The 22,754-nt window shown below is 43.0% G+C and overlaps 1 protein-coding gene across 16 annotated transcripts in view; it reads right to left on the bottom strand.

The window, feature by feature from the left end:
* Positions 1-22,754, bottom strand: part of TENM4 (teneurin transmembrane protein 4) — a 1,656,871-nt gene that overhangs the window by 39,037 nt on the left and 1,595,080 nt on the right. For all 16 annotated transcript variants that reach the window (XM_065029145.1, XM_065029736.1, XM_065029665.1 and 13 more), the window contains 3 exons: positions 17,080-17,312; positions 7,447-7,601; positions 2,446-3,323 (listed from right to left, as the gene is read on the bottom strand). In XM_065029145.1, the coding sequence (XP_064885217.1) occupies positions 2,446-3,323; positions 7,447-7,601; positions 17,080-17,312 (1,266 nt within the window). The remainder of the gene's footprint in view (positions 1-2,445; positions 3,324-7,446; positions 7,602-17,079; positions 17,313-22,754) is intronic.

Consider the following 22,754-nt stretch of genomic DNA (forward strand, 5'->3'; position numbering starts at 1 on the left):
GACCTATCACAGAGACATTTCTTGAGCCATTTGATATGGACTTTTCACAGCTGAGAAGAAAAGCAGACTGAACTGCTTCCTAAGTCCCCACTGGATGAGTTAGGACAGGATCAGACAGGACAAGATGGATAGGATAGGATAGGATAGGATAGGATAGGATAGGATAGGATAGGATAGGATAGGATAGGATAGGATAGGATAGGATGAAGTGTGGCAGTCTCTGATTCATCAAGGAAGATTTAGACTGAGCCTATGAACCAGCTTTCTAACAATAACACTGAGATAAATAGTTAGATAATAGTTAAATAGTTATCACTGGCAATATTTATGAATAACTATGACTTTGATAGGATTCATCTGATCAACTTGCAGACCTCTGCAAGGCAAACATCTGTATCTGAGCCAATCATTCTGGACTACCTTTACAGAAGGAAACTTTGAGAATACATCTTGTCTCATCTCATCCTAAAGCTGACATAACTCACAAGAAACTCACCTTGAAAGTGCCTGTTTCTCTCCATTGCCTATCAAGGGAGGCTGAGGTAACCAACTCAGATATAGACTTTTACGCTGTAGTTGTATAAAGTTGCATCAGAATCTGTCAGGAACAGCTAAATAGAGATAACTAATCACAGGTTTGGATGAGATATCTCTGAAGACACATTCCCAATTCTATTTTCAGTGATGTTGTGCTATCATAGAGTGCTGACTTGCTCTAGTCAAGATTTCCATAGTCTAACCGCTGGAGAATACTGTCTTCCATTTAGCTCTAAAAAGCTTTCTTATGACTCTTCTGAAGTGCATAAAAGGACCAGAACGATGATGGCTTTCACAAATGCTCTATTTTGTTGGATAGCAAGAAATAATGGATTGCTGTTATAAATATATCCACAGAGTAAGTTAGATTTTAGCTTCTGTCTCATTTTATCTCCTTTATATTTTCACTCACACTTTTAAATAAAAGAATATGTTTGAGGTATAAATCTGACCATTATTAGCTGTAATGTTTAGTTTTCTTCACTGTCCATGGCTACATCTGTTTTCAAGCACGGGAACTCTTAGGTTCTTTGCAAAAAGAAAATACCCCCTTGATTTAGCATGATGGTTCTGACGATATCACAGGCTTCCAGTCCTGTAGAGAAAAACATCCCATCGTTCCTCCCTAGAGCTTCCCTCAAGCAAATTCAATGTAAGAGATGGAAGGGTATTAGCGTTGATTGACTGAGGAATATTGCCACAGTTATTGCAAGCAGAACATTGATGGAATGCAAATAACCTTTCAAAAGCTTCATCACAGAGTTTCCATCAGTTCTTTTTTAGGCAGGAGTAGTAATAGCGAGTATCAAGCAAAGAAATTTGAAACCAGGCCTGGAACATTTGAAAGAAAGAAGCAAAGCAACTGCATGTTGAACACACGGATATGTGGGTTTAGCCAGCTTTGCTTCCCAGAGTCTCTTTCTATTTTTTAAAAAACATTCTTTTTTCTTTGTAATCTTGGGAACTGTCTATTCTAGCCAAATTGGACTCTTACAATGGGTCTATTATTATGGCAGCTGAACACTTTCATGTAACCATTCAAACCATATGGGAAATTATGCACTAGCAGGAGCATTTCAAAGAGGTTAGACTTGAAAATCAAAATGAAACTAGGGAGGGGAGAGGGTTCTCAACAGCAGGATTAATTTCCAGGCCGTCCTTCAGGATGCCCTTCATTCAGTTATCTATCTTTTTCCTATTTGATATCAGAAGTGTGTTGTCTTGATGGTATTTATAAGCAGGGAATTGCTGACATTAATACAAAAAAGAAGTACAAATCTTCAAGTCACTGCCATCCCTGGGTTTTTCAATGCATTCTGTCTTCTCTCAGCTCAAACACTCTTTGGGACAGGGATGGTCTTGAACAGCGCTGAGACGATTTTTAAAGCTCAGTGAGGCCAATTACAACAACAGAAACCAAGAAAGCAGTCCATTTATTACAGAATCGTTTTCTGAGCAAGCTGTCATTAGTCATTACCAGGTGTCATTCTACATCAGCCACTTCAAACAAGCTCAGAAAAGACACTGCGACATAGGAAGTAGCTGAAAAGCTGCGAAAATGGATCTGATGGAACTTTGACACTTCCAAGGCTTTCAAAGCCAAGGAAAATTATCTGATGTGTGGCATAAATCACCAGTTCCTACCATAGTTAAAGAGAACCAGGTGTCCAAATTATTTGGCGGACTTAGAAAAACTCAGTAGAAACTCTGACTCCTGACTTGATAGAGTTTATTCAAACACTAACACCTTTACTTCTAGTATGAAGTGTTTGTGTGAGATCAAATGTTCTCTGCTCTGGTCATTTTATTTGGACAATAATTCTCTCCAGGGAATTCAATTCTATCAACCTTGCATGGTTCAGGGAACACAGGATGAAATCAGCAGCACAATATTCATAATATACTTACTCATAAAACGTTGTCCAACCATTTTCATTGCTTTTGGTGGCCAAGAGACCGGAGTTGCCGTGATACGTCATCATGGCCACTTCATGCCCCTGCGTTGTTACGCTCTTGAGTGCGCTGTTGGTACCAATTGTCACCCAGTAGACTTGGCCATCGGGCACCACCAGCCAGAGGGGCATCCCTGTGGAATCTCTTCGGATATTTACTAAATTGCCATTATTGTCAGTGATCAGGGTTATATCTCCATCTCCAGAATAAGTAAAATTGTAAAGATAATCTCCGGTGGTAAGGCTCTGAGTATAAAGGTGCTTACCACTGGTGTCAAACAAGTAGAGCTCCTGGTCTATGGGTGAGGACAACTCATAGAGGTTTTGTGTGTTGAGGAATGGTTTGTTTTTCCGAATAAAGCGGATTCGGATATTTCCAAGATCAGCGACGTACAGCTCCCCATCTGCACACACAGCAAGGGAGGATGGCGCATTGAGTTTGGCATCCTTGGCGTAGCCATCGTCGCCCGAGAAGCAGTCGCAGTTCACATCGTTCTTGCAGTCACAGCTGCTTGGCGCACCAGCAACGAGAGAAATCTCTCCATTGGTGGTGACCTGCCTGATGCGGTTGATCTTCTTCTCATCGGTCTCAGCAATATAGAGGATCCCGTTGTGTGAGACAGCCAGGGCAGTGGCAGACTCCAGGGTGGCGTGGATTGCCACCTTGCTAAGGAGAAAATGATCCATGCCTGGCACCTGGCAATGCATGGGCCTCCCTGCCACGATGCGCACTTGGTGGTTCTCAGAAATCTGTAACACAACGTTGTTGTCCAGCACGTACAGCGAATTATCCATCGGATTGACTGCCAGATCTGTAGGCCATTCGAGACGAACCTTAACGGTAAAAAAACACAAGGAAATTGTTATAGCAATATCTTTTTTCTCTGTATGATTCCTATAAATCAATTGCCATGATGATGTTTCAACATGGATTAAAGGGAGAAAGGGTAAAAGAAGCCTGGCCTTCTGCTCCACTTTGGTGAGACCCCCCTGCAGTGCTGGTCCAGCTCTGGGTCCTCAGCACAGGACACACATGGACCTGCTGGAGAGGGGCCAGAGGAGCCCCAGAAATTATGCAAGGCCGGAACAGCTCTGCTGGGAGGACAGGCTGAGAGAGTTGGGGTGTTCAGCTGGAGAAGGGAAGCTCTGGGGAGACCTTAGTGCGGCCTTTCTGTACTTTAAAAGGGCCAACAAGAAAGATGAGGACAGACTTTTGACCAGGGCCTGTTGCGATAGGACAAGGGGTGATGGTTTTAAACTAAAGGAGGGGAGACACAGGTGAGACATGAGGAGGAAATGTTTTAGGATGAGGGTGGTGAAACAATGTCCCAGGTTGGCCAGAGAGGTGGTGGATGAACCATCTCTGGAGACATCCCAGGCCAGGCTGGATGGGGCTCTGAGCAACCTGAGCTGGTGAAGATGTCCCTGCTCATGGCAGAGGTGGCACTGGATGAGCTTTGGAGGTCCCTTCCAACGCAAACTATTCGGTGATTCTAAGCACAACTAATTACTACTGCATGATATGGTGGCCATAGAGGACATGACTCTGGTGGTGGTGAGGGGGCTCAGCTCCTGGTCACACAAGGGACACACACAGTTACACACACACTTCTCATTGTTGCAGTGCTGGGAGCAGGGTGACGGGCAGAGATAGACCCTTCTCAGCTCTTGCTCTGACAGCTTCTCTCTGGGTCTTCACCTCATTGCCAGAGGCTATGGGAAGGGCCATCAATGCCCAGGGAATGCAGGAGTAAACAAGAAGACACAAGGATTCAAGTGGGATTTCCCCTCTCCAAACCCTTCTATGCTCTTCGAATTGATAGAATCTGGACCTGATCCCCAGGACTGGGAATTTTGTTATGTGCAATGCTGTGAAATCACTGAAACAAAACAATGATCCTTTTACAAAAGGATTTTCCAGACAAGTGGCCCAACTCTTCTGGGTAAATAGCAATGAGGAACAGACACAAAACTGGCAGCTGTGTCAGCATGTGTGTACGTCCAAGTTATCACCATCTATTTTGTGCTTGATGCTGCAAAAAATGCAAAATAGCAATTCATAGGACATTCAGGAAATTCAGTTCATAAAATAGTTGTGTCCTCACAGTGGTTTTCACTTTTTTTTGAGCATAATGGAAGCAGGTGTTCGAATAATAGAGACACATCACAGTTCTACAGTGCTAATCTGTATACACAAATAAATTGAAAAAGTGACTGGTAACACCATAAGTCAGTCAAATGTCTAAATTTCTAGCTCTACTTCTGCAATACACTGTCTTTTCAAGTGAGTCTGCTCTTTTAGTTGCCAAACCTAAGAAAACTTTACCAATAGAATTCAGAGTAATTTATTTATTTTTTTAATGAAGAACTGTAAGGTGTGCATTTTTTTTATTATTTTATTTTATGACAGGTTTATATATGTATATACATATACATCAAGTTGACGTTGTGCTGATGGGAACCAACCAATGCTTAAATGCTTTCATAATGTTGCACCTTCCCTATAGTAGAGGTGTGGAGGGTGACATGAAACGAATAACTGTGGAGGATGCTCATGGTCACCTCCAGCCAAGATTTTAAAGAGATTTTTCAACTAGTTGAAAATAATAGCTATTCTGGTTGTATATTCCCTTTCTGTCAATCAGGCAACTCAACGTTAGAACGAATAGACTTGGTATCTAATGGTGAAATGAGAAGCTGGTCACTTTGTGCCATTCTCCCCACACCCTCATATCTCACTGTGGTTTTATTTAAAACCAAGAAGAAGAAGAAACCAGGTAGGATCTAGAGGCACACAGGAGATTCATATTTTTAAAGCCTATAGTTGACCAACTAAGCCACAGCCATGCTCTATTTTTGATCATGGAATGTCCTGAGTTGGAAGGGACCCACAAGGATCATTGCGTCCAACTTCTGTCCCTGCATGTGACAGCCTCTAAATTCACTCCATGAATTGATGCTTCTGTTCATGTTTAAATCCCTTTTCAACGTATTTTTTTGAGGAGTGTCAGATGCAAGGTATTTAGTTCATTGTGCCTTTTAATGGCTGGGCTTGTGAAGCTCGTTTTCATGGCTAAGCAGTGTGCTGAGCTCTCTCTTTGTGAAATTGCTTTCCTTTTCTCAGCTCCTGGCCTATTTTAACCCTTCCCGTGGTAAAACATTATAGCCTGTGGTTTTCCCTTTAATAATGCATGCCTCCATCCCTTCCAGTGGTCTTTAAGCTCTGCGGCCTTGAGTTAGCATCAAGAGCAGAGTTTATTCTGAACTGACTAGGGAATTTTCAATTTCTTAAAAACCATTCCTTGTCAACATCTGCAGCTAAATATTTAATGTCTTCATGTCCCAAGGAGCCTCAGGGACCTGACAGAAAAGACCCTTCTAGCCACTGTAAATGAAGAAAAGCTACTTCCCAAGCTGAGGGTTGTTTTGCCTGGTTCAGCTTGGCTGCTTTTGTTTAATTAAACTTGTCTTCAGTGCATTTGTCCAGAATAGTAGTGGTTAATCTGCCCATCACAGTACAGGTTAATCTAAAAATAGCTCTTGTCATTTTATGAAGAGAATTAAAGTCTTCAGCTGATAGATTTTAGGTCACCTCAGAAGTGTTTAAGAATATAAGCCACATAACCTGAAAGAAAATAATTTTTAAAGCCTAAATACACAATGGTCTTGTGGTAACTGCCCCTGAAATTCAGTTAAATTAAAAAAAAACTAAGCCTGTAAGATGAGAAACATACTACAAGATGGCCTTTAACCAGCAGAATTTGCTTCTACAGAAGGCATGATAGCTTTTAAACTCATAATTTTAGCTTGTTCATGAATTGCGGACAGTGGGAACCAGTTGCAAAGAAGCAAATAATCTTCTCAAATTAGAGGGAAAAAACAAGAACAGATTTTATATGGAGCATGGAAATTATCTGGGTAGTTACAAAAAGGAAACCCCATTGATATCCATCATGGCTGAATAACAGTACTTAGCCCTCCAGCTATGATCTATATTTTCATGGGCGAGGGCAACGTTCCTGTAGCCAGACAAAAAACAAGGGGCACGAAGGTTTCAGAGGACACTGTCCGTAACCTGGCACAATCTGACAGGTTGGCCAGTGCCCTGCAAAATTGAGTGCTGGGCTGTCACAGATTCCTCTTCTGTGCCATCCAGAAGCAAAGCAATCATCAAACTGAGATTTCTCTTTATCTTTTCTTTTTTGCTTCTCTCCACCTTTAAGCAGCAGAACTTAAAAGCCCAGCGTGATGGTAGCTGCAACCAATTTGCAATCTGATGCGATTCAAGATTCTTGTTTTCCCGCTGTTGCTAATTTTGGCACCACAGCCTCCAATCAGCATTTCCTAGATGTTAATTTGATTCAGGTCTAAAATGGTGCTGGGCCAAATTAGGATGGGGGAAACAAAGAAAAATCCTCATGGATAGCCAAGTTTTTATAACAGAGCATGGCATATTGTTTAAAAGGCATTTAGACGAGGTTCTTAGGGACATGGTTTAGTGCTACAGTTAGGTTATGGTTGGACTTGATTGTCCTGAGGGTCTCTTCCAACTGAAATGATTCTATGATTCTATATAGTCCTACTAAAATGAGTTCTGCTGCCTGGTCTTTCTAGTTTAAAGCAATTAGTTTATTGATAAAAGAGCCTAATGAAACCTGCCTTCCCAGGAATCTGTGTCTCCTAGTATATTGGGAGCTCTGAAAGGAGCCTCTTCTGTGATGGGGACGTCTCTAAAATCTCCCTCTCCATTCCTGAGTTAGGTCAGTTAGATTTTTCCTTCAGTTTTTATAGGATCTTTCCTTTTGACTCAGTCATTTTCATACCATAAAATATGTAGAGATGTAATTGTCCTGGAGCCCTTACCTCCTTGTCAAACCCGGGGAGGCACACAGACATGCAGGTAGGGTGAAGGCACAGGCTCCTATTCTGTAGAAACCAAACCAAAACACTGTCTTACCTGAGAAATGTCCATGACAGAGTCACAGCTGAGAGGCCGAGCAGAAGTCAAGTCATTGGAACCCAACACAGTTGAGATGATCCCATTCTGATCAATCCGCCTGATCATAGTGCCATCCACAAAGTAAATCAGCCCAAACTTATCCACGGTGATGCCTGGGGAGGAGAAAAAGCCAGATGGTCAGAAGGTAGCAGTGACATGACAGTTATGAGATGAATAGAAGACAGTGCCTGGTTCATGGAAAACTTAGACCACTGGTTTGTTTAGGAGCAATATATTCTATAGCATTCAAAAGGGATGAGATGAGGGTTGGATACGTGGGAGTCCTGGTTATTAGGAGCTTTGAACTGGCACCATTCCACAGAAGGCACTTCCAACTGGTACATGAAGTAATTTAGAAACCCCTGCTCCATTCTGGAAAAGGGCATGGCATTCCATGAACTGCTGAAAGGAAAATATTTTCTAATAACTACGTGTCTTGCATGTTCAGAAACACGGTGTTACTGCTCATGGTATGAATATTAAACCATGCACATGAAAATGTTGCACTGGTGGATCTTTCAGAAGCATCAATGAAAAAGGCTGCGGAAGATCCATCAGGTCAACCAAATTCCGGATGGGTAATTCAGAAGGGATTTTCCTAGGATCATCCTACTAATCTATAGCATTTTACCTGTTTCTGAACTCTGCTAGGGGATTCATTTCATTGTCCAAACGTCTTTTGTAGACATACTCCTGTCAGTGGATTTGACATAAGCCGACAATAATTATAGACGGCTGATTCTTGTTTCCTCACTGTCAGATACGTGCCATTTTGCTTCCCCCTAAACATAATTTCTCAAGTATTCATTATGTTAGCACAGCTCCCTTTAATCCTCTTTATGCCAGGCTAGCTATACTCTGCATCTTCCATCAGAGGATTTCATAGTGCTTTACACTTACTAATTAGACCTCACAGTCTGTGAGTGTGATCATCCTAATTTTACATATTGGGAAAAAAACCAGATAAAGCAGTTTTCACAAGGTCACAGAGAAAGCCCATGACTAAGGCAGTAATAAGAAGTTAAGGGCCCCATTCACCTCTCTTTTATGCTAGTACAGATTAAAAATAACTCTACAGATACTAATAGAGTCATCCATCTCATCCATACTCTATGGTGGCAGAATGCTGCACAGCATGATATTTGAGACACTAAAAGAACGTAAAGGAGTAGTAAAAGAATGTAGAAGTCTGTAACACCCTTTTCTAGGCAAGTGAAAATTCTGCTTGGAATATATGGGTATTAGGATATTCTTCTTTGGTTTCTTTTGCTGGCAGGGCAGCAATCACTTGGCAAAAAGCAGACTTTTGCATTGTGCATCCAAGCAACTATATGGAGTTTTTCCAATCAGTGAAGAGAAATACTTATTTCTAGGGTGCAATTCATAAAGCAGATATCCATAAGAGATTATACGAATCCTGCTAGAAACACCTTTTCCTCCCCATTGACTATAAAAGGAGATTACAGCAAGTATCTCCAAAGGAAACATTTATACTGTAGAGGGATTAAATTAGTGAGATGAATCCCCACTAGAATGTTTTTTTGGCTGTCATCATAGTGACAGAAATGATAGAAAATCTGCTTGGGATAGAAACCTTGGAGAATGTTTCTGAGAAGCTACCAGATCTTGTGTTTCTCCAAAACTCTGTTTTACAGCCAAATCCCCTTGTTTGAAACATTTACCCTCAGTCCCCATCCACTGTGAGCTCTGCTGTGAAGTACAGATGCAGCAGTTCACAGATCAAAACTACTAGTTTTTCACGTAGCAGGGACTAAGCCCCTGATTGCTTTGGCAATTAAAATCATGGCCTTCAGCCAGGGCTGTTGCTATTGCATGGGCTGGAAGCCATGGAGGTGGATGATACGTGGCAAAGCAGAAATCCACAGAAGATAATCTAGCCTGCAAGTAATGGCAGGAAAACCTCAGGAATTGGGTGAGAGAAAGAACAAACTTTGCCGTTGAGCTGAGGTAAAGGACGGGATTCAGGTGGGGCTGTAAACTAGACTCAAAGTCAATTTAAGACTCAGGGAAATGAAGTTTCAGATCACTGAGTTGCATGGGAGCTGTGTATTTTTGCTAGGAGGCAAAACCAGCATTTCCCTAGTTGTTCGCAGCATCTCCCTGCCTGAAGGGCATCATTTTGACCTGGATTGGGTATTTGACCATCAGAGCAGTGAGGTTTCAGAATGGCCTCTAGGGAAGTGAGGAAAAAAATTACTTGCTCCTTTTAAGATGAAGTTCATTAATTTTGGAGGGGATTATATGACAGCTTTGCTGAGATAATGGATGACAAGACTAAATGACCCCAGATTGCTTCTAGTCCTACATTTCAGTACCTGTGTTTAATTCATGCCAAGATAGGACTGATCTTTGCAGGACCATGGAACAAGACCCTTGAAGAGGAGCAGCAGGTACCTGTTGCGCATCTGAACGCTATGGGAGAAGCCACAGCAGTGGTGGCCATTTATTCCTGCTATACAATGAGAACACATCATTTGGATCTCAGCACTTTATCAAAAGCTGTAGAGGGATCTGGCGGTATAAGCATCAATATCTCACTGCATCCATGTCTTTCTGGAGGTTGTCTTCACCTGTCATGAGACCTGTCACCATTGTGTCCTGTTCAATGACTTGTCCAAGCTATTGGCACATGTCACTTGTCACTGGCATCTGCTGTTGAAGGTTACTGCTCCTCTATTATTTTGCCCACCAAATGCCAAGTTCTTTAATGTTTGCTTGTGTTTGCTTGACAACCAGGAGCACAATTGAGCCGTTTAAGCGATATGGTAAACGTGCTTTTTTTTTGGAAGAGGCATAATAGAAGGTTTAGTTGATCTTAATTGGCTTTTGTCAAGCACAAGAGCCTCTTACCCCTTCCTAGGTTCGCAAGGAGTATTTTTCAGGGTGCCTGTCCATTAGTCTGCGTGACAGGCCAAAAGCCAGTGAAGGGTGGCAGGCTGGATAATGTGATTTTAAATGAGGCAGAATTTGCTCTCTTAGTGAGTTCCATATGTATTGGATTGGACTTATCAGCAGCATACGCTGACAGTCACTCACGGTGTTCAGTGCTGAGGTCTGATGGCTGGTCTGATTAACCAGTTACAGTAATAACAACCTGTACACACTTTGGCTCTCAACCTGGCTCTGATCAGTTGATAGAGCACAACTTTATTTCAAATTCCAGCTTAGACAAAGAGCTTGGACACCCGAATAAGTTAAAGCAGGACAGTAAAGTTACCACTTATCACCCTGTTCCAGGGCAACGGCATGTGCATGTGTTCGTATCACAGGGCACTTCTCTGCTTATCTCACTTTCATGGAGGATGAGCACTCTCAATTGCCTTGCATTTCCCCGGATGCTCTGCAGGGTAACAGAGTTTTCAGTCTGTCAAAGCCCTAAATTCCCATTTGCACAAGCCCTTCACACGGCAACTGCTCCAATCCCTTCTTGACTTCAGCTGATTGTCTTGGAATCAAATCTAATTGCAGAGAGGAGCTCTGCTTTCCAACAAAGTGTCTTTGGATGCATGACTGCCGTGGAGAGGGAAGGAAACATCTCACAGGTTCTTTGTGGCAGATTGTAGAGGTTAGATCGTGTTTCCTTTCTGATAATGGCACAGATCCAGTGCTGGGAGGTGACTCCTGTGAACGGGCACAGAAATGGGTAATTCATGTTACATGTGTAAAGCCAAAGGCCTTGTCTTGCTCTGGCAGAAGGTTCCTCTCATGTTTCCATAGGAACATAAGGGAATTGAAGACTTTCAACACACAGCTCGAAGTTCAATCTCACAGTTATTGAGAGGCAACATCTGCTGCCACTACCCCGGTAGTGTTGCAGATCCCAGCTTTAAGCTCTGAGATATGAAATACATCGGTTATGAAATGACGCTGGCTCCTCTTGGATAGGCGGAGAACCCATAAGAAACAAGGGCTTGTAGCTCCCTGCGCATCACACCAGTGAGTTGTGCTGATGGAAAGCTGTGACGTGATGACATTTGCTTGAAATGTCAGGACCTTGTAGCATGAGGAGGTGACAGCACCACATTCCGCTGCAAATAGCTACTGGGACATGGTGGTTTGGTTCTAGAAGACGAGCCGCTAAAAGTTATCACATTGCACATGTAGCTCTACTTAGGGAAAAAAAAAGGGGGGAAAAACCCTTTTAAGTACAAAAATAGGTGCTAAAGGAATCCAAATTTGGAGCTTTCTTGTCTGGCTGGATGCTGAATGACTGAGTGATAAAATGGCAGATGAAAATCAATGTCAATAAATACAGAGGAATTCATGAGGGAAAGAGTAAGTCTAACTACCCATATGCAATGACAACCTGTAAAATGGTTCACAGGAAAAAAAGATTTCGGAAATCCTGTGAAAAGTTTTCAGTTTGGTGCTCTGCAGTGGTCAAGGGGGGAGATGGAAGACAGGAATGGATTAGGAAAGGCACAGATAGAAGAACAGAAAACACTGTTTTGACCTTGAAAAGACCATGTGTTTTCATGCCGTAGCTAAACAAACTGTGGAAATTATTAGCACAGGATATCTGGAAGGACAAAACTAGGTGTTCAGGGAGGTTTCTAGAGCAATTGATGGTGGCATCTAAGTACAGGTGTAGGTGCAGCCTCTTCAGAAAGTGCCCCAAATGTCAATGACTACAATATGGAGTGTTAGCAGGGAAAGATCACTCTGTCATTGCCCCTTTCTCTGCATGTCTTTTCTGGCCTCAGTAAGAGACAAGTTATTTTGTTCAATCAGCCTCTGGTCTTCCCTGAAACGGCTCTTGTGTTATAATTTGACAATAAAAATGTTAACAGATTGTGGAGGTTTGAGTTTCTTCCATCGAACTCACAAACACTTAGTGAACAACTAAGATTTTGTTTACACATTCAGCAGGACACAGTGAAGGAACCAATCTGTCCCCAAATTAATTACTTCATTTTGCATTGTTTTTGTGGTGCTAAATGAATGAGGTGCCCACTCCCCACCATGTCCCTCCTGAGACCTTCTTCCTATTGTGTCAGACTTGTCACTGCAATCTCTCTTAATTGCAGGCTCCTTGGTAATTCCTTTGCCACAACATTTTCCTGAGCAGAACCACTGGTGACTACTCAGATGAAAACAAAAGCTCTGACAAGCTGGAGTTTTAATTTTTCTTTAGGTTGCTTGTAGAAGAGGATCATTATTAGCAGATGATAATTAGAAAGTGGTAACACTTTAATTTGCAAGGATATATCAAAATTCATCAGCATCTGAAAGCTTTGCTGTACTCTGTGGTGAAAGAATTGGAAGAATCAGACAGGTTCCTAATAGCTATGGTAAATACCTTGACCAAACAACCGTCGCCACTATTGTAACCTGGTCTACCTGTTCTCTGTCTCCATAGTCTAATTTTATCAGAGAAGCCAAAGACAAGGGAAAGGTCAAATCCCCAGAGTGGGTTTTATCCCTCCTAATGGCTTGTCTAAGCTGATCATCTAAAGGGAGTTCTCTCTCCTTCAATCGAGAGAGACAAGAACTTCTATTCAGAAGGTGCTTCAAAGAAATGTATTGAAAGGAGAAGGTGTAATGGTTTTAAACTAAAAGAGGGTATACTTAGATTGGATATACAGATCTCCCATCCTTGGAGACATCCCAGGCCAGGCTGGATGGGGCTCTGAGCAACCTGATCTCGGTGAAGATGTTCCTGCTCGTGGCAGGGCTTGGACTGGACAAGCTTGGAAGGTCTCTTCCAATGTAAACCATCCTGTGATTCCATGATTCTAGGAAATCATCTGCTCTGAACTCATGGGAGGTGAGATGGGAACTGGAAGTGATCAAAACTGTGAGGAAAAGGCTTCTACTCAGAAAGTGGAGATATTGTGTCCAGTTCTGGCCCCTCAGTTCCAGCAGGACAGGGAACTGCTGGAGAGAGTCCAGCGCAGCCACCAAGATGCTGAAGGGAGTGGAGCATCTCCCGTGTGAGGAAAGGCTGAGGGAGCTGGGGCTCTGGAGCTGGAGAAGAGGAGACTGAGGGGTGACCTCATTCATGGTTACAGATATATAAAGGGTGAGTGTCAGGAGGATGGAGCCAGGCTCTTCTCGGTGACAACCAATGATAGGACAAGGGGTAATGGGTACAAACTGGAACGCAGGAGGTTCCACTTAAATTTGAGAAGAAACTTCTTCTCGGTGAGGGTGGCAGAGCTTGGCCCAGGCTGCCCAGGGAGGTTGTGGAGTCTCCTTCTCTGCAGACATTCCAACCCCCTGGACACCTTCCTGTGTAACCTCATCTGGGTGTTCCTGCTCCATGGGGGGATTGCACTGGATGAGCTTTCCAGGTCCCTTCCAATCCCTGACATTCTGGGATTCTGTGGAGAACCATTCTGAACAATGTTTGCTGTGGTGGGGACCTCATCCTTCAGGCTGCTGTCCCCAGGAGGGGATCAGCACTCCCAGAATGTGACTCATCCCACCTTGGACACACGCACCGAACAAACCACCTTCAGGGTACCAGTTTGTTTCCACTGAGAACAGAGCTGAAAATCTTTGTGGGCCAGATGCTTGACTGGTCCAAGAGCCTTAAGGTAGATGTTGACACCTCATGACTGATTCTCCAGTCCACAAATTGCAGTTTTTCATCTGGCAGGAGTGTATTCCTTCCATATTTTCCAGCAAGCTGCAAATATCAACTAATTAAAACATCATGAGGGTGGAGGCAAGACCTTGTTTTTTAACAGTTTTTGAACAAGTGTTCAAAGATGTCCTAAAAAGACATAAATCCTACATTGTGTGAAGCAATTAGCCCATCCGTGGCCAGCTAATATCTCTATAGATACGGAATCATTTTCTAATTTCCTCTGACAAATCACTCATGGGTGTTTATTCCCCTATAGGGAAACAGTGAGCAGCCTGAGGACTGCAGGTTACTCATACAATAAACTATTTTTATTTTGGACTATTACAGAGTACAATCACGTGAGGGAAGAGCATTTGCTGGATTATTCTGGTAGGATGAACCTCTGTGAAAGTATAAACAACGCTGACATTACATTATCAGTGTGAGTTTTCACTGTTAATCATTTATTGAGGTGAATGAGAAGTGACTCACACCTGCCAAAGCTTTTTTCTCAACAGCCTTTGCAAATTCAGGCTAGAACCAGATCATGGAACACTGTTTATGAACTTTCCATTGGCAGTGCGGGCTTTCTGGATTATTATTTTCTTGTTGCCATTTTTGCTTCATGTCATTTCCTCTTTCACCCTCAATTTACTTCTATTTTGTGAAATTTCGGAGCTGTGAGGAATGAATGCATGCATTTTGTCGTTACATGATTGAGATGGAAGAACGGCCTCCTGAGAGCTTGAATTGCCAACAAGAAGGATTTCAGTGCTGAAAGCTTTGAACTCCAGAGCTCTGTTTCCCATAGAAAAGCAGAAAATTAAGTCATCTAAACCTTGCAACATTCACCTATGGAGGGAAATGAATAATATTTTTCTTATTTTGTACAAGGGAGAACGGAGGTTCAACAAAAGTTGTGGGTTGGGTTTTGTTTTCACTGTTTGAACATCAAAATGATGAAGAAAATTGGATTGCAGGTTTCTGGGTTCCCTGATCTCATGACTCATCCGCTGGACCCCCCGAATCTCTCTGCCCAAGTCTCTTAATTTTCTTTTCACTCAGTCCTCTTATTTCAGTGAGACAATTTTGCCACTGCAACCTGACCACAGGTAGCTGTTCCCTTTCTATTTCTGTGCCTCTGGCAATACTTTATCCCAATATAAAGTTGCCCTCATGGGAGTCTGGAGTGCTTGGAAACCATGCTGGGCCCTTTGAATACGACGAGGGTAGCAGTTTGGCTTTCAGTGCTTTTTGGCAAAAAAACAGGTCTCCCAAGGTATATTTTTCTGCAGCCTGCCAGGAAACAACCAGCCAGCATGTAACAACAAAAAAAATTCGTATGAGCTGACACAAAAGGTCACTAAATCAGTTTGGGTTTCTTGGATTCGGTAACAATAATGTCATCTCTATGTCAAGAAAAATAACTTCCTGAGAAGTCTGGCCAAGAAGAGAAACAACAGCTCAGCTCAGCTGTCTTCATCTTGCCCCCTCTTTGTGAAATAACTTGTTAAGGGATCCCCAGGTTTTGCTGAGAGGTTGCTTTACAGAAAGTTTGGGATAGGCTTGGAAATTGCTGTGGTGAGGAAGGAGAGAGCTCACACTCCCAGATGCAAGGAAAAAGGAAACCTGCAGCACATTGATGCTGAAGCTAAGAATGTATAAATAACTCCTTAAATCCTAACAGCTGGGCAAGAATCAAATAATAGTTTGGATTGAAGGGACCTTCAAAGCTCATCCAGTGCCACCCCTGCCATGAGCAGGGACATCTTCACCAGCTCAGGTTGCTCAGAGCCCCGTCCAGCCTGGCCTGGGATGTCTCCAGGGATGGTTCATCCACCACCTCTCTGGGCAACCTGGGACAGGCTCTCACCACCTTCATTGTAAAAACTTTCTTCCTCATGTCTCTCCTGAATCTCCCCTCTTTTAATTTAAAACCATCATTGCTTGTCCTATCACGACAGGCGGTGCTAAAAAGCCTGTCCTATCTTTCCCATTGGCCCCTTTTACAGACAGGCCACAATAAGGTCTCCCCAAAGCTTCTCTTCTCCAGGGTGAAAACCCCCAACAGGAAAAAATGCCACATTTCTAGAAATCTTCCTGCCTGGGCATCCTTCTTGCCCCTCTTCACAAACACCGCACAAAGTGCGTATGCCAACCGTATCTTCCACCTCATCTCTACACCCTCTGTGTTTTTTTCTGAGGAGCTGTGTACAGCTGGGAGGAGCGACATCCTCCATCTGCAGAGCTCGTTACCTCGAGACTGCCAGACTGAAGTCTTGGCTACACGCAGGACTGCATATGTTTGGCTAAACCTGTTTTGAACAATTTAGTTCACAGCCATGAAGGCTGGGTGAAGCTTTGATTCTGATTTGACTGTGCTTTTATCATGTTTAAGTAAGCTAATTGGGAACCAGGTGAAGTCGAGCTGAATTAGACCGTTCCCATACTGAAATTAGTATCCACCTCTCTGTAGGATTTAAGTTGGATGCTGTGATATATAATGTCAGTGTGGAAACCTCAATTTACTTATTTGACCTGTATGCTGGTTTTGTTGCTACTTTATATATACAGCAATGTTTATAGTGCTGTTTATTTTTTTAATGACTCAGTGAACAGAACATAAGTGAACCCAGTCCAGATTGAGAAGGACCAAACACTGTTATTTGTAAGGAGAAGGAGGAGCTAAGGAGCTAAGTGGGTATAAAATTGACAGGTGGATTTATTCTATCGCCTTTTGGACATGTGTCCATCATTACACCCCTCTGGTTTGGCATTCCCCCAGCCACCTCAATAAGAAGAAGTGGCTGAGGGTGGGACAGACCCACTTATTTCCAGAGGCAAGCACTTAGGATGTGTTTGTGGGCTGACTGGGGAAGGCTTGCAAAATCCGAGGGTATTTTCTGCATTGGAGAGGAGAGTAGACTCCAGCATGACTACACAAGCCCCTCTCAAATAGACCCCTTGAAAAAAGGCTTGCGAAGAAGAATTATTCTCACCCCTGGGATTTGTGAGGGTAGCATCAGTGCCTTTGCCTCCATCTCCGCAGCGGGTATCATCGAACGGGAGGCACTGATCCCCAGTTCCAGCCAAGACCTCTGCATTCTTCACAATGTCTTTCACTGATGTGGTTGACTTGATTTTATAGATACGTCGGCTGTTGGTGTCGGAGAGGTAGATGGAGCCGGTGATGGGATCTGTGGTTAAGTAATACTTATGAGCTGGGCTGTGGCTGAAAAAAAAGGGCATGACGTTATTATTTTTCTGGAGGATTTGTTTTCTTATGTCAACAGGCAATGCAAGCACTTCAAAGAATAAAAATACACAGGGCAGACAGACTGGGAAAGCGGAGCAGTGCAGGATGTGTTACAGCACAGGATCCTGAGCTCTATCACCGATCGCTGTGCCTGGGGTGCTCTCTGGCATGCTAAGTGCCCGCTGGCCTGAGCCTTAATCATGCCAGGAACTACTACAGGTTGAGTTCAAATGCTGGGGATTGCTTAATTTACTTAATATAGACATAGTCCTCAAACTGGTGTTCATGCAGTGCCAGAAAGTGAAGGGGAAGTGTTGTACACCAGAGGCAGAAAACAAAGGGAAGAAATGAAATAAAATCTGCCCTCCCAAGAAACACCCCAGGACAAAAACCCAAAAGCAGAGACCCAAGTATAAAGCACTTGGAGTTATACTCTTGAAAATCACTGCATCAAGGTTCCTCTTGCTGACTCCAGCAAAGACTCCAGAGTCCTGTCCTACCCTCATGGGGATCTGGGGAAGTCCTGCAACTGAATTTAGCTTGACCTTGATGAAGAGAGAAACCAAATGGTCCTTGGAGAGTCACATTTTGCCTAAGTAAAACATGAACTAGTAGGAGGGCTGAGGAACCTGAACATCAGGACTCTGATAAATCCTGTTCATTCACTGCTTCCTCAAAACCAAGAAGGGATGGCTGCAAAAATGAGGTGAGCAAACAGAAGGATAATGTTTTAGCTCCATCACTACAAAACTAAATGAGCCCAAAACTAAAGAAATGGATCAAGAATCATCCACTTTATGGAAAATATTCAATGGGACTGGCCGTAAAAAAAACAAAACCAAAAACCAATCCAAACCCAAGAAACAACATACGAGTTTAGATACAATTAAAAAAAATTCCCTTTCACAGATTCTATCTATAGTTTAATATAGACATTAAACTTATTAACTTCCTTTATTAAAATTAAGTGTTGACTACTAGTCCGTACTGTGCTGCATCTTTTCTAAGCCTGAAACCAACAGATTGAACTTGTAACACCTGCTGCCTGGACACAGGTCTCCTTTCTTCTAAGAAAGACCAGCTAGTATTTAGAACAAGTAGGAGAAGGTCTCTACTTTTCTCCAAAACACCTTTAAGCTGTCCAAACTCATCAGGTCCCAAGAATTAATAATAAACGTATAGGCCATAGTTCACAATTTTTTGCTTAGTGGAATTGTTCCAGGAGAAGCTGGTGAGAAACCTGAGTGTGTCCGTTATAATACGAAATTTCCTCTCTCCTTCAACCTTTGTGTTAGGAAAATTAACAACTCTTCACACACGTAAAAACTACCGAATTAATATTTGCTTAATAAGCCGTAAGTTGGATCTTCATTCAAATTACTGAATACTTGGGGAAACAACAAAAAAAAATAAAAGCCTTTCTGATTTATTCTGGAATATCCCTTGTGATTTATCCTATTAAAGTCTGAACAGATTTCATCTCCACAAATGACACTGATTCTTGCTAAATAAAATGCTCTGACCTTCAAGACAGCTCCAGCCTGACAGTTGAGTCTCCATCCGTATTCCGTCCCATCGACAGCCGCCTGGCCGGGTATTATTTCATTTACCTGCACGTCACTCACACTAAGCAAGTGGCTTCAACCCTGGCGGAAGAAGTTCCCTGTGGGAATCCATCACCCTTTTTGATCAGGGCCTTGCATTTTCCGCTGGCTGTCTTAACAAAGCCCAGCTGAGCGTCAGTCAGCTTTTGAGCTCTTCATAATCTCTTTTTTGCACGAGAGGTGGACAAGAGGAGGATGTTTTTAATGGCACTTTGCAATTCTTTTGCATCTTAGCCTGGAAAGCAGCGATAGCTTTCACCGAGTCTCACAGCAGATGGGCAAAAGCAAATTACTTTCCCAACAATGGAGAGAAATGGTGGCAGAGCTGGAAATTCCTGCTCCCCTCCCCCAGCACTATAGCTGTAATTTTTTTTTTTTTTTTTAATTTCATAGCCTCACTCTAGTGGACTTTATTATTCACAGAATCCCAGAATGTCAGGGGTTGGAAGGGACCTGGAAAGCTCATCCAGTGCAATCCCCCCATGGAGCAGGAACACCCAGATGAGGTTACACAGGAAGGTGTCCAGGTGGGTTGGAATGTCTGCAGAGAAGGAGACTCCACAACCTCCCTGGGCAGCCTGGGCCAGGCTCTGCCACCCTCACTGAGAAGAAGTTTCTTCTCAAATTTAAGTGGAACCTTTTGTGTTCCAGTTTGATCCCATTGCCCCTTGTCCTATCATTGGTTGTCACCAAGAAGAGCCTGGCTCCATCCTCCTGACACTCACCCTTTATATATCTGTAACCATGAATGAGGTCACCCCTCAGTCTCCTCTTCTCCAGCTCCAGAGCCCCAGCTCCCTCAGCCTTTCCTCACACGGGAGATGCTCCACTCCCTTAATCATTATAACTGTCTGTGGCATAAACAATAATAAACTATTTTCTAATCCCAGCTTCTGTGTAAAATGGGCACAAAGAAACTCTGGTTACTTTTAACCACAGATCTGAGAGCCATGTAAAAGCAAAATATGAATCCAGTAGGAAAGCTGAATGTTAATTCACACCTAAATTTACAGACTAATACTTTCAATAGCCGCTGGTCAACTAAGCTTAGTTTTATTAATGAGGTCCTGAATACAGAGTAGGGGTGAGTTCAAAGTTCACAATCATTAATAAATTATCTCTGACTGGTTGAACTTTTACAGAATCACAGAATCACAGAATGGACTGGGTTGGAAAAGACCTCAGAGATCATCGAGTCCAACCCTTGGTCCAACTCCAGTCCATTGACTAGATCATGGCACTAAGTGCCATGTCCAGTCTCAGTTTAAAAACCTTCAGGGCCGGTGAGTCCAGCACCTCCCTGGGCAGCCATTCCAATGCCTGACCACTCTCTCTGCAAAGAATTGCTTTCTAATCTCCAGCCTAAATTTCTCCTGGCAGAGTTTAAGCCCATGCCCCCTTGTCCTATTGCTAACTGCATAACTGGATTCTACAGAGGGACACACACCTTTACTAGCAAATGTGCTTTGGAAGAGGCAGAGGTAGAAACTTGTGTTGGTTAAACTACCCATGGGATGATAATAACCTTGGGTGACTTAAAATCGTGGGTCACTTGGGTCTGGATTTCACCTGGTGAGATAATAGTGAAACTCCTAAGGCATAAAATTACCTTTCTAAATCTAATGTTACGAATGTTATGGGCACTCCCAACACAAACTATATATTTTCTGCAGCATGGCTGTGTGTGAAAAAAACCCTGGAGATTTTGTTTAATGCTTTCAGATCCTTCAGGATGAGAGATGCTAAATAAACATACGTCAGTAATGTAAAAGTTCCCGAACTGCTTCCCTTCATCTGTGATAATGCGTGAGCACTGGAGCTGGGAACACTGAGACTTTGCTTCTTATTTAAAGCCACAATCAATAAGCAAATCCAAGTGGTAAATTGGACTGATCCTTTCATCCCCTCTCATTTCTCAGTTAGATAATGGACCAAGTCAACAGATGGGACTTTTTACTACTCAGAAGACTTAATCAGTTACAGTATTTGCAATCTTAGAATATCTATCCCCAATATTGACGCCGCCACCACTAGAAAAGGGCTGTGGGTGAAGAGCTGATTTCCTGCTCAGAGTATTCCTTTAGCTATTAAAGGTTTTCTAGAAGAAACCCTGAGCATTGCACTGATATTTTAAGCCCCTGAAGCAACAAATCAAAGTCACAGGGATGGGGCGGGCTGGTCCCAAGCCAAGAACAGACACTTTAGTGGGTACTAGAGGGCATGATGGTGTTGTCACTGGGAATGAGGACAGTAACGTGAGAAGTTCTGGAGGCCAAAGTGACGTTGCATCTTTGTATGCTTGTGATACCACGATGTGCTGGGGAAGCACAGGGAATTCTTCCAAATCTACAAAGATCCCAGTTGTTTGGGGTTGCATAAAGGTGCTCCCAATCACCTGCCTCGTCCCCTTCCTCTTTTCACTCTGCTTGGACAGGATGGTGGCACATTTGGGGAGCTCCGCAGATAAGTTAAGGGATCCCAACTGGATTTCAAGGCACTTATGCTTTACGTGACTCCTTACACACAGCATGAGGAAGGAAAGTGATAGAAAGCGGGTGAACAGGCAGATGTCTGACACTCAGGGGTTGCTTCTGTTGCACTAGAACCAATGCACAGGCTTTGAGCAAAAGTCGTTATTATTCCCTTGGGCTCAGAGCCCACGTTTTGGAGGAGTCTGAGGAAGGAAGCTCCTGCTCCAGTTTGAGAAGCCAGGCTCTAAGGAATAAAGATGAGAAAAGGGACATGGTCCTTGGTTTCAGCAGGTTTTCCATAACATGTCAGCACAGCAGACTGAACACTTTTATGTGTTTCTGTTCATATTAATGTCACTGAGCTTCAGATGTCTGCAAGGTGGATGCTCACATCTGAACTGGCTGCATTAACTCCCTTAATAGTCAATAGTGCTTTTTAGGTATGGTTCATCTGACTTATTTTCAACATATATCTTATGACATGAACTGTATTTTAGTTTATCAAGTGCAAGGGTGCCTACCACACCCTTGAAAGGACAACTTTGGTTAATGGTAACAGTACAGTTCTGGCTCCCACTGCACTTAACAGACAGGAGCAATCACAACACCAAAGTGAGTTACCCAAAAATGCTGATCTGAATAAACCCCTGGGGTTTTTTTGGATCTGATATCTCATGAAACCACCTCTGTAAAGCTTTCTGTGCTAGCTGCCCTCTTTCCCTCTGATCCTTGCCGGCCACACGAATTTGCTGGTGACTAAAGAACTACAGGATTCCTGCAGCCAGGGTTTTTTGTTCACTGGGGCTGTGTTTCCATGGCTCCATGCTAAGCACCCTGCAGCTCACAAATAGAGGATTTTATTATAGCTGGTGTGAGGAACTGGTCTTTTTTTTGTCCCTGGGTGACATTCAATAGATTAATACACAAGGAGGCCACACAGTGCAGTGAGCTGAATTTACACTTGGCCTTTTTAGTGTTTTCAGTTTCTATGTGATGCCCAAAGCTCTTCTAGTGTCACAGGCTGGATAATAAAACTTCATAGCAGCGCCATAAGCCAACTCAGGGACTGCAAAGGACTTTTGATCTCATCCTAGGGCAGTTTTCTGAGATATCACTCTCTGCCTCTAATCACAGATTTGTCTCTCTAAGGTATGAATGGAAACCAGAAGGGAAGAATACATTTAAGTGTGGCCACTTTTTGCATATTTGCAAGACAGCAGTGCCTCACTGCTCTCCATGTTCCTGCAGAGAAAAGATAATGATAATTCACTGCAAACTGCTATTGCCATGCTTGGAAAGCGTCATTAGCTTCTGTAAGCCCATCAAGACAGGTCCATACGCAG

The sequence above is a fragment of the Columba livia genome, chromosome 1 (assembly GCF_036013475.1).
Source record: "Columba livia isolate bColLiv1 breed racing homer chromosome 1, bColLiv1.pat.W.v2, whole genome shotgun sequence".
Taxonomy (NCBI): domain Eukaryota; kingdom Metazoa; phylum Chordata; class Aves; order Columbiformes; family Columbidae; genus Columba; species Columba livia.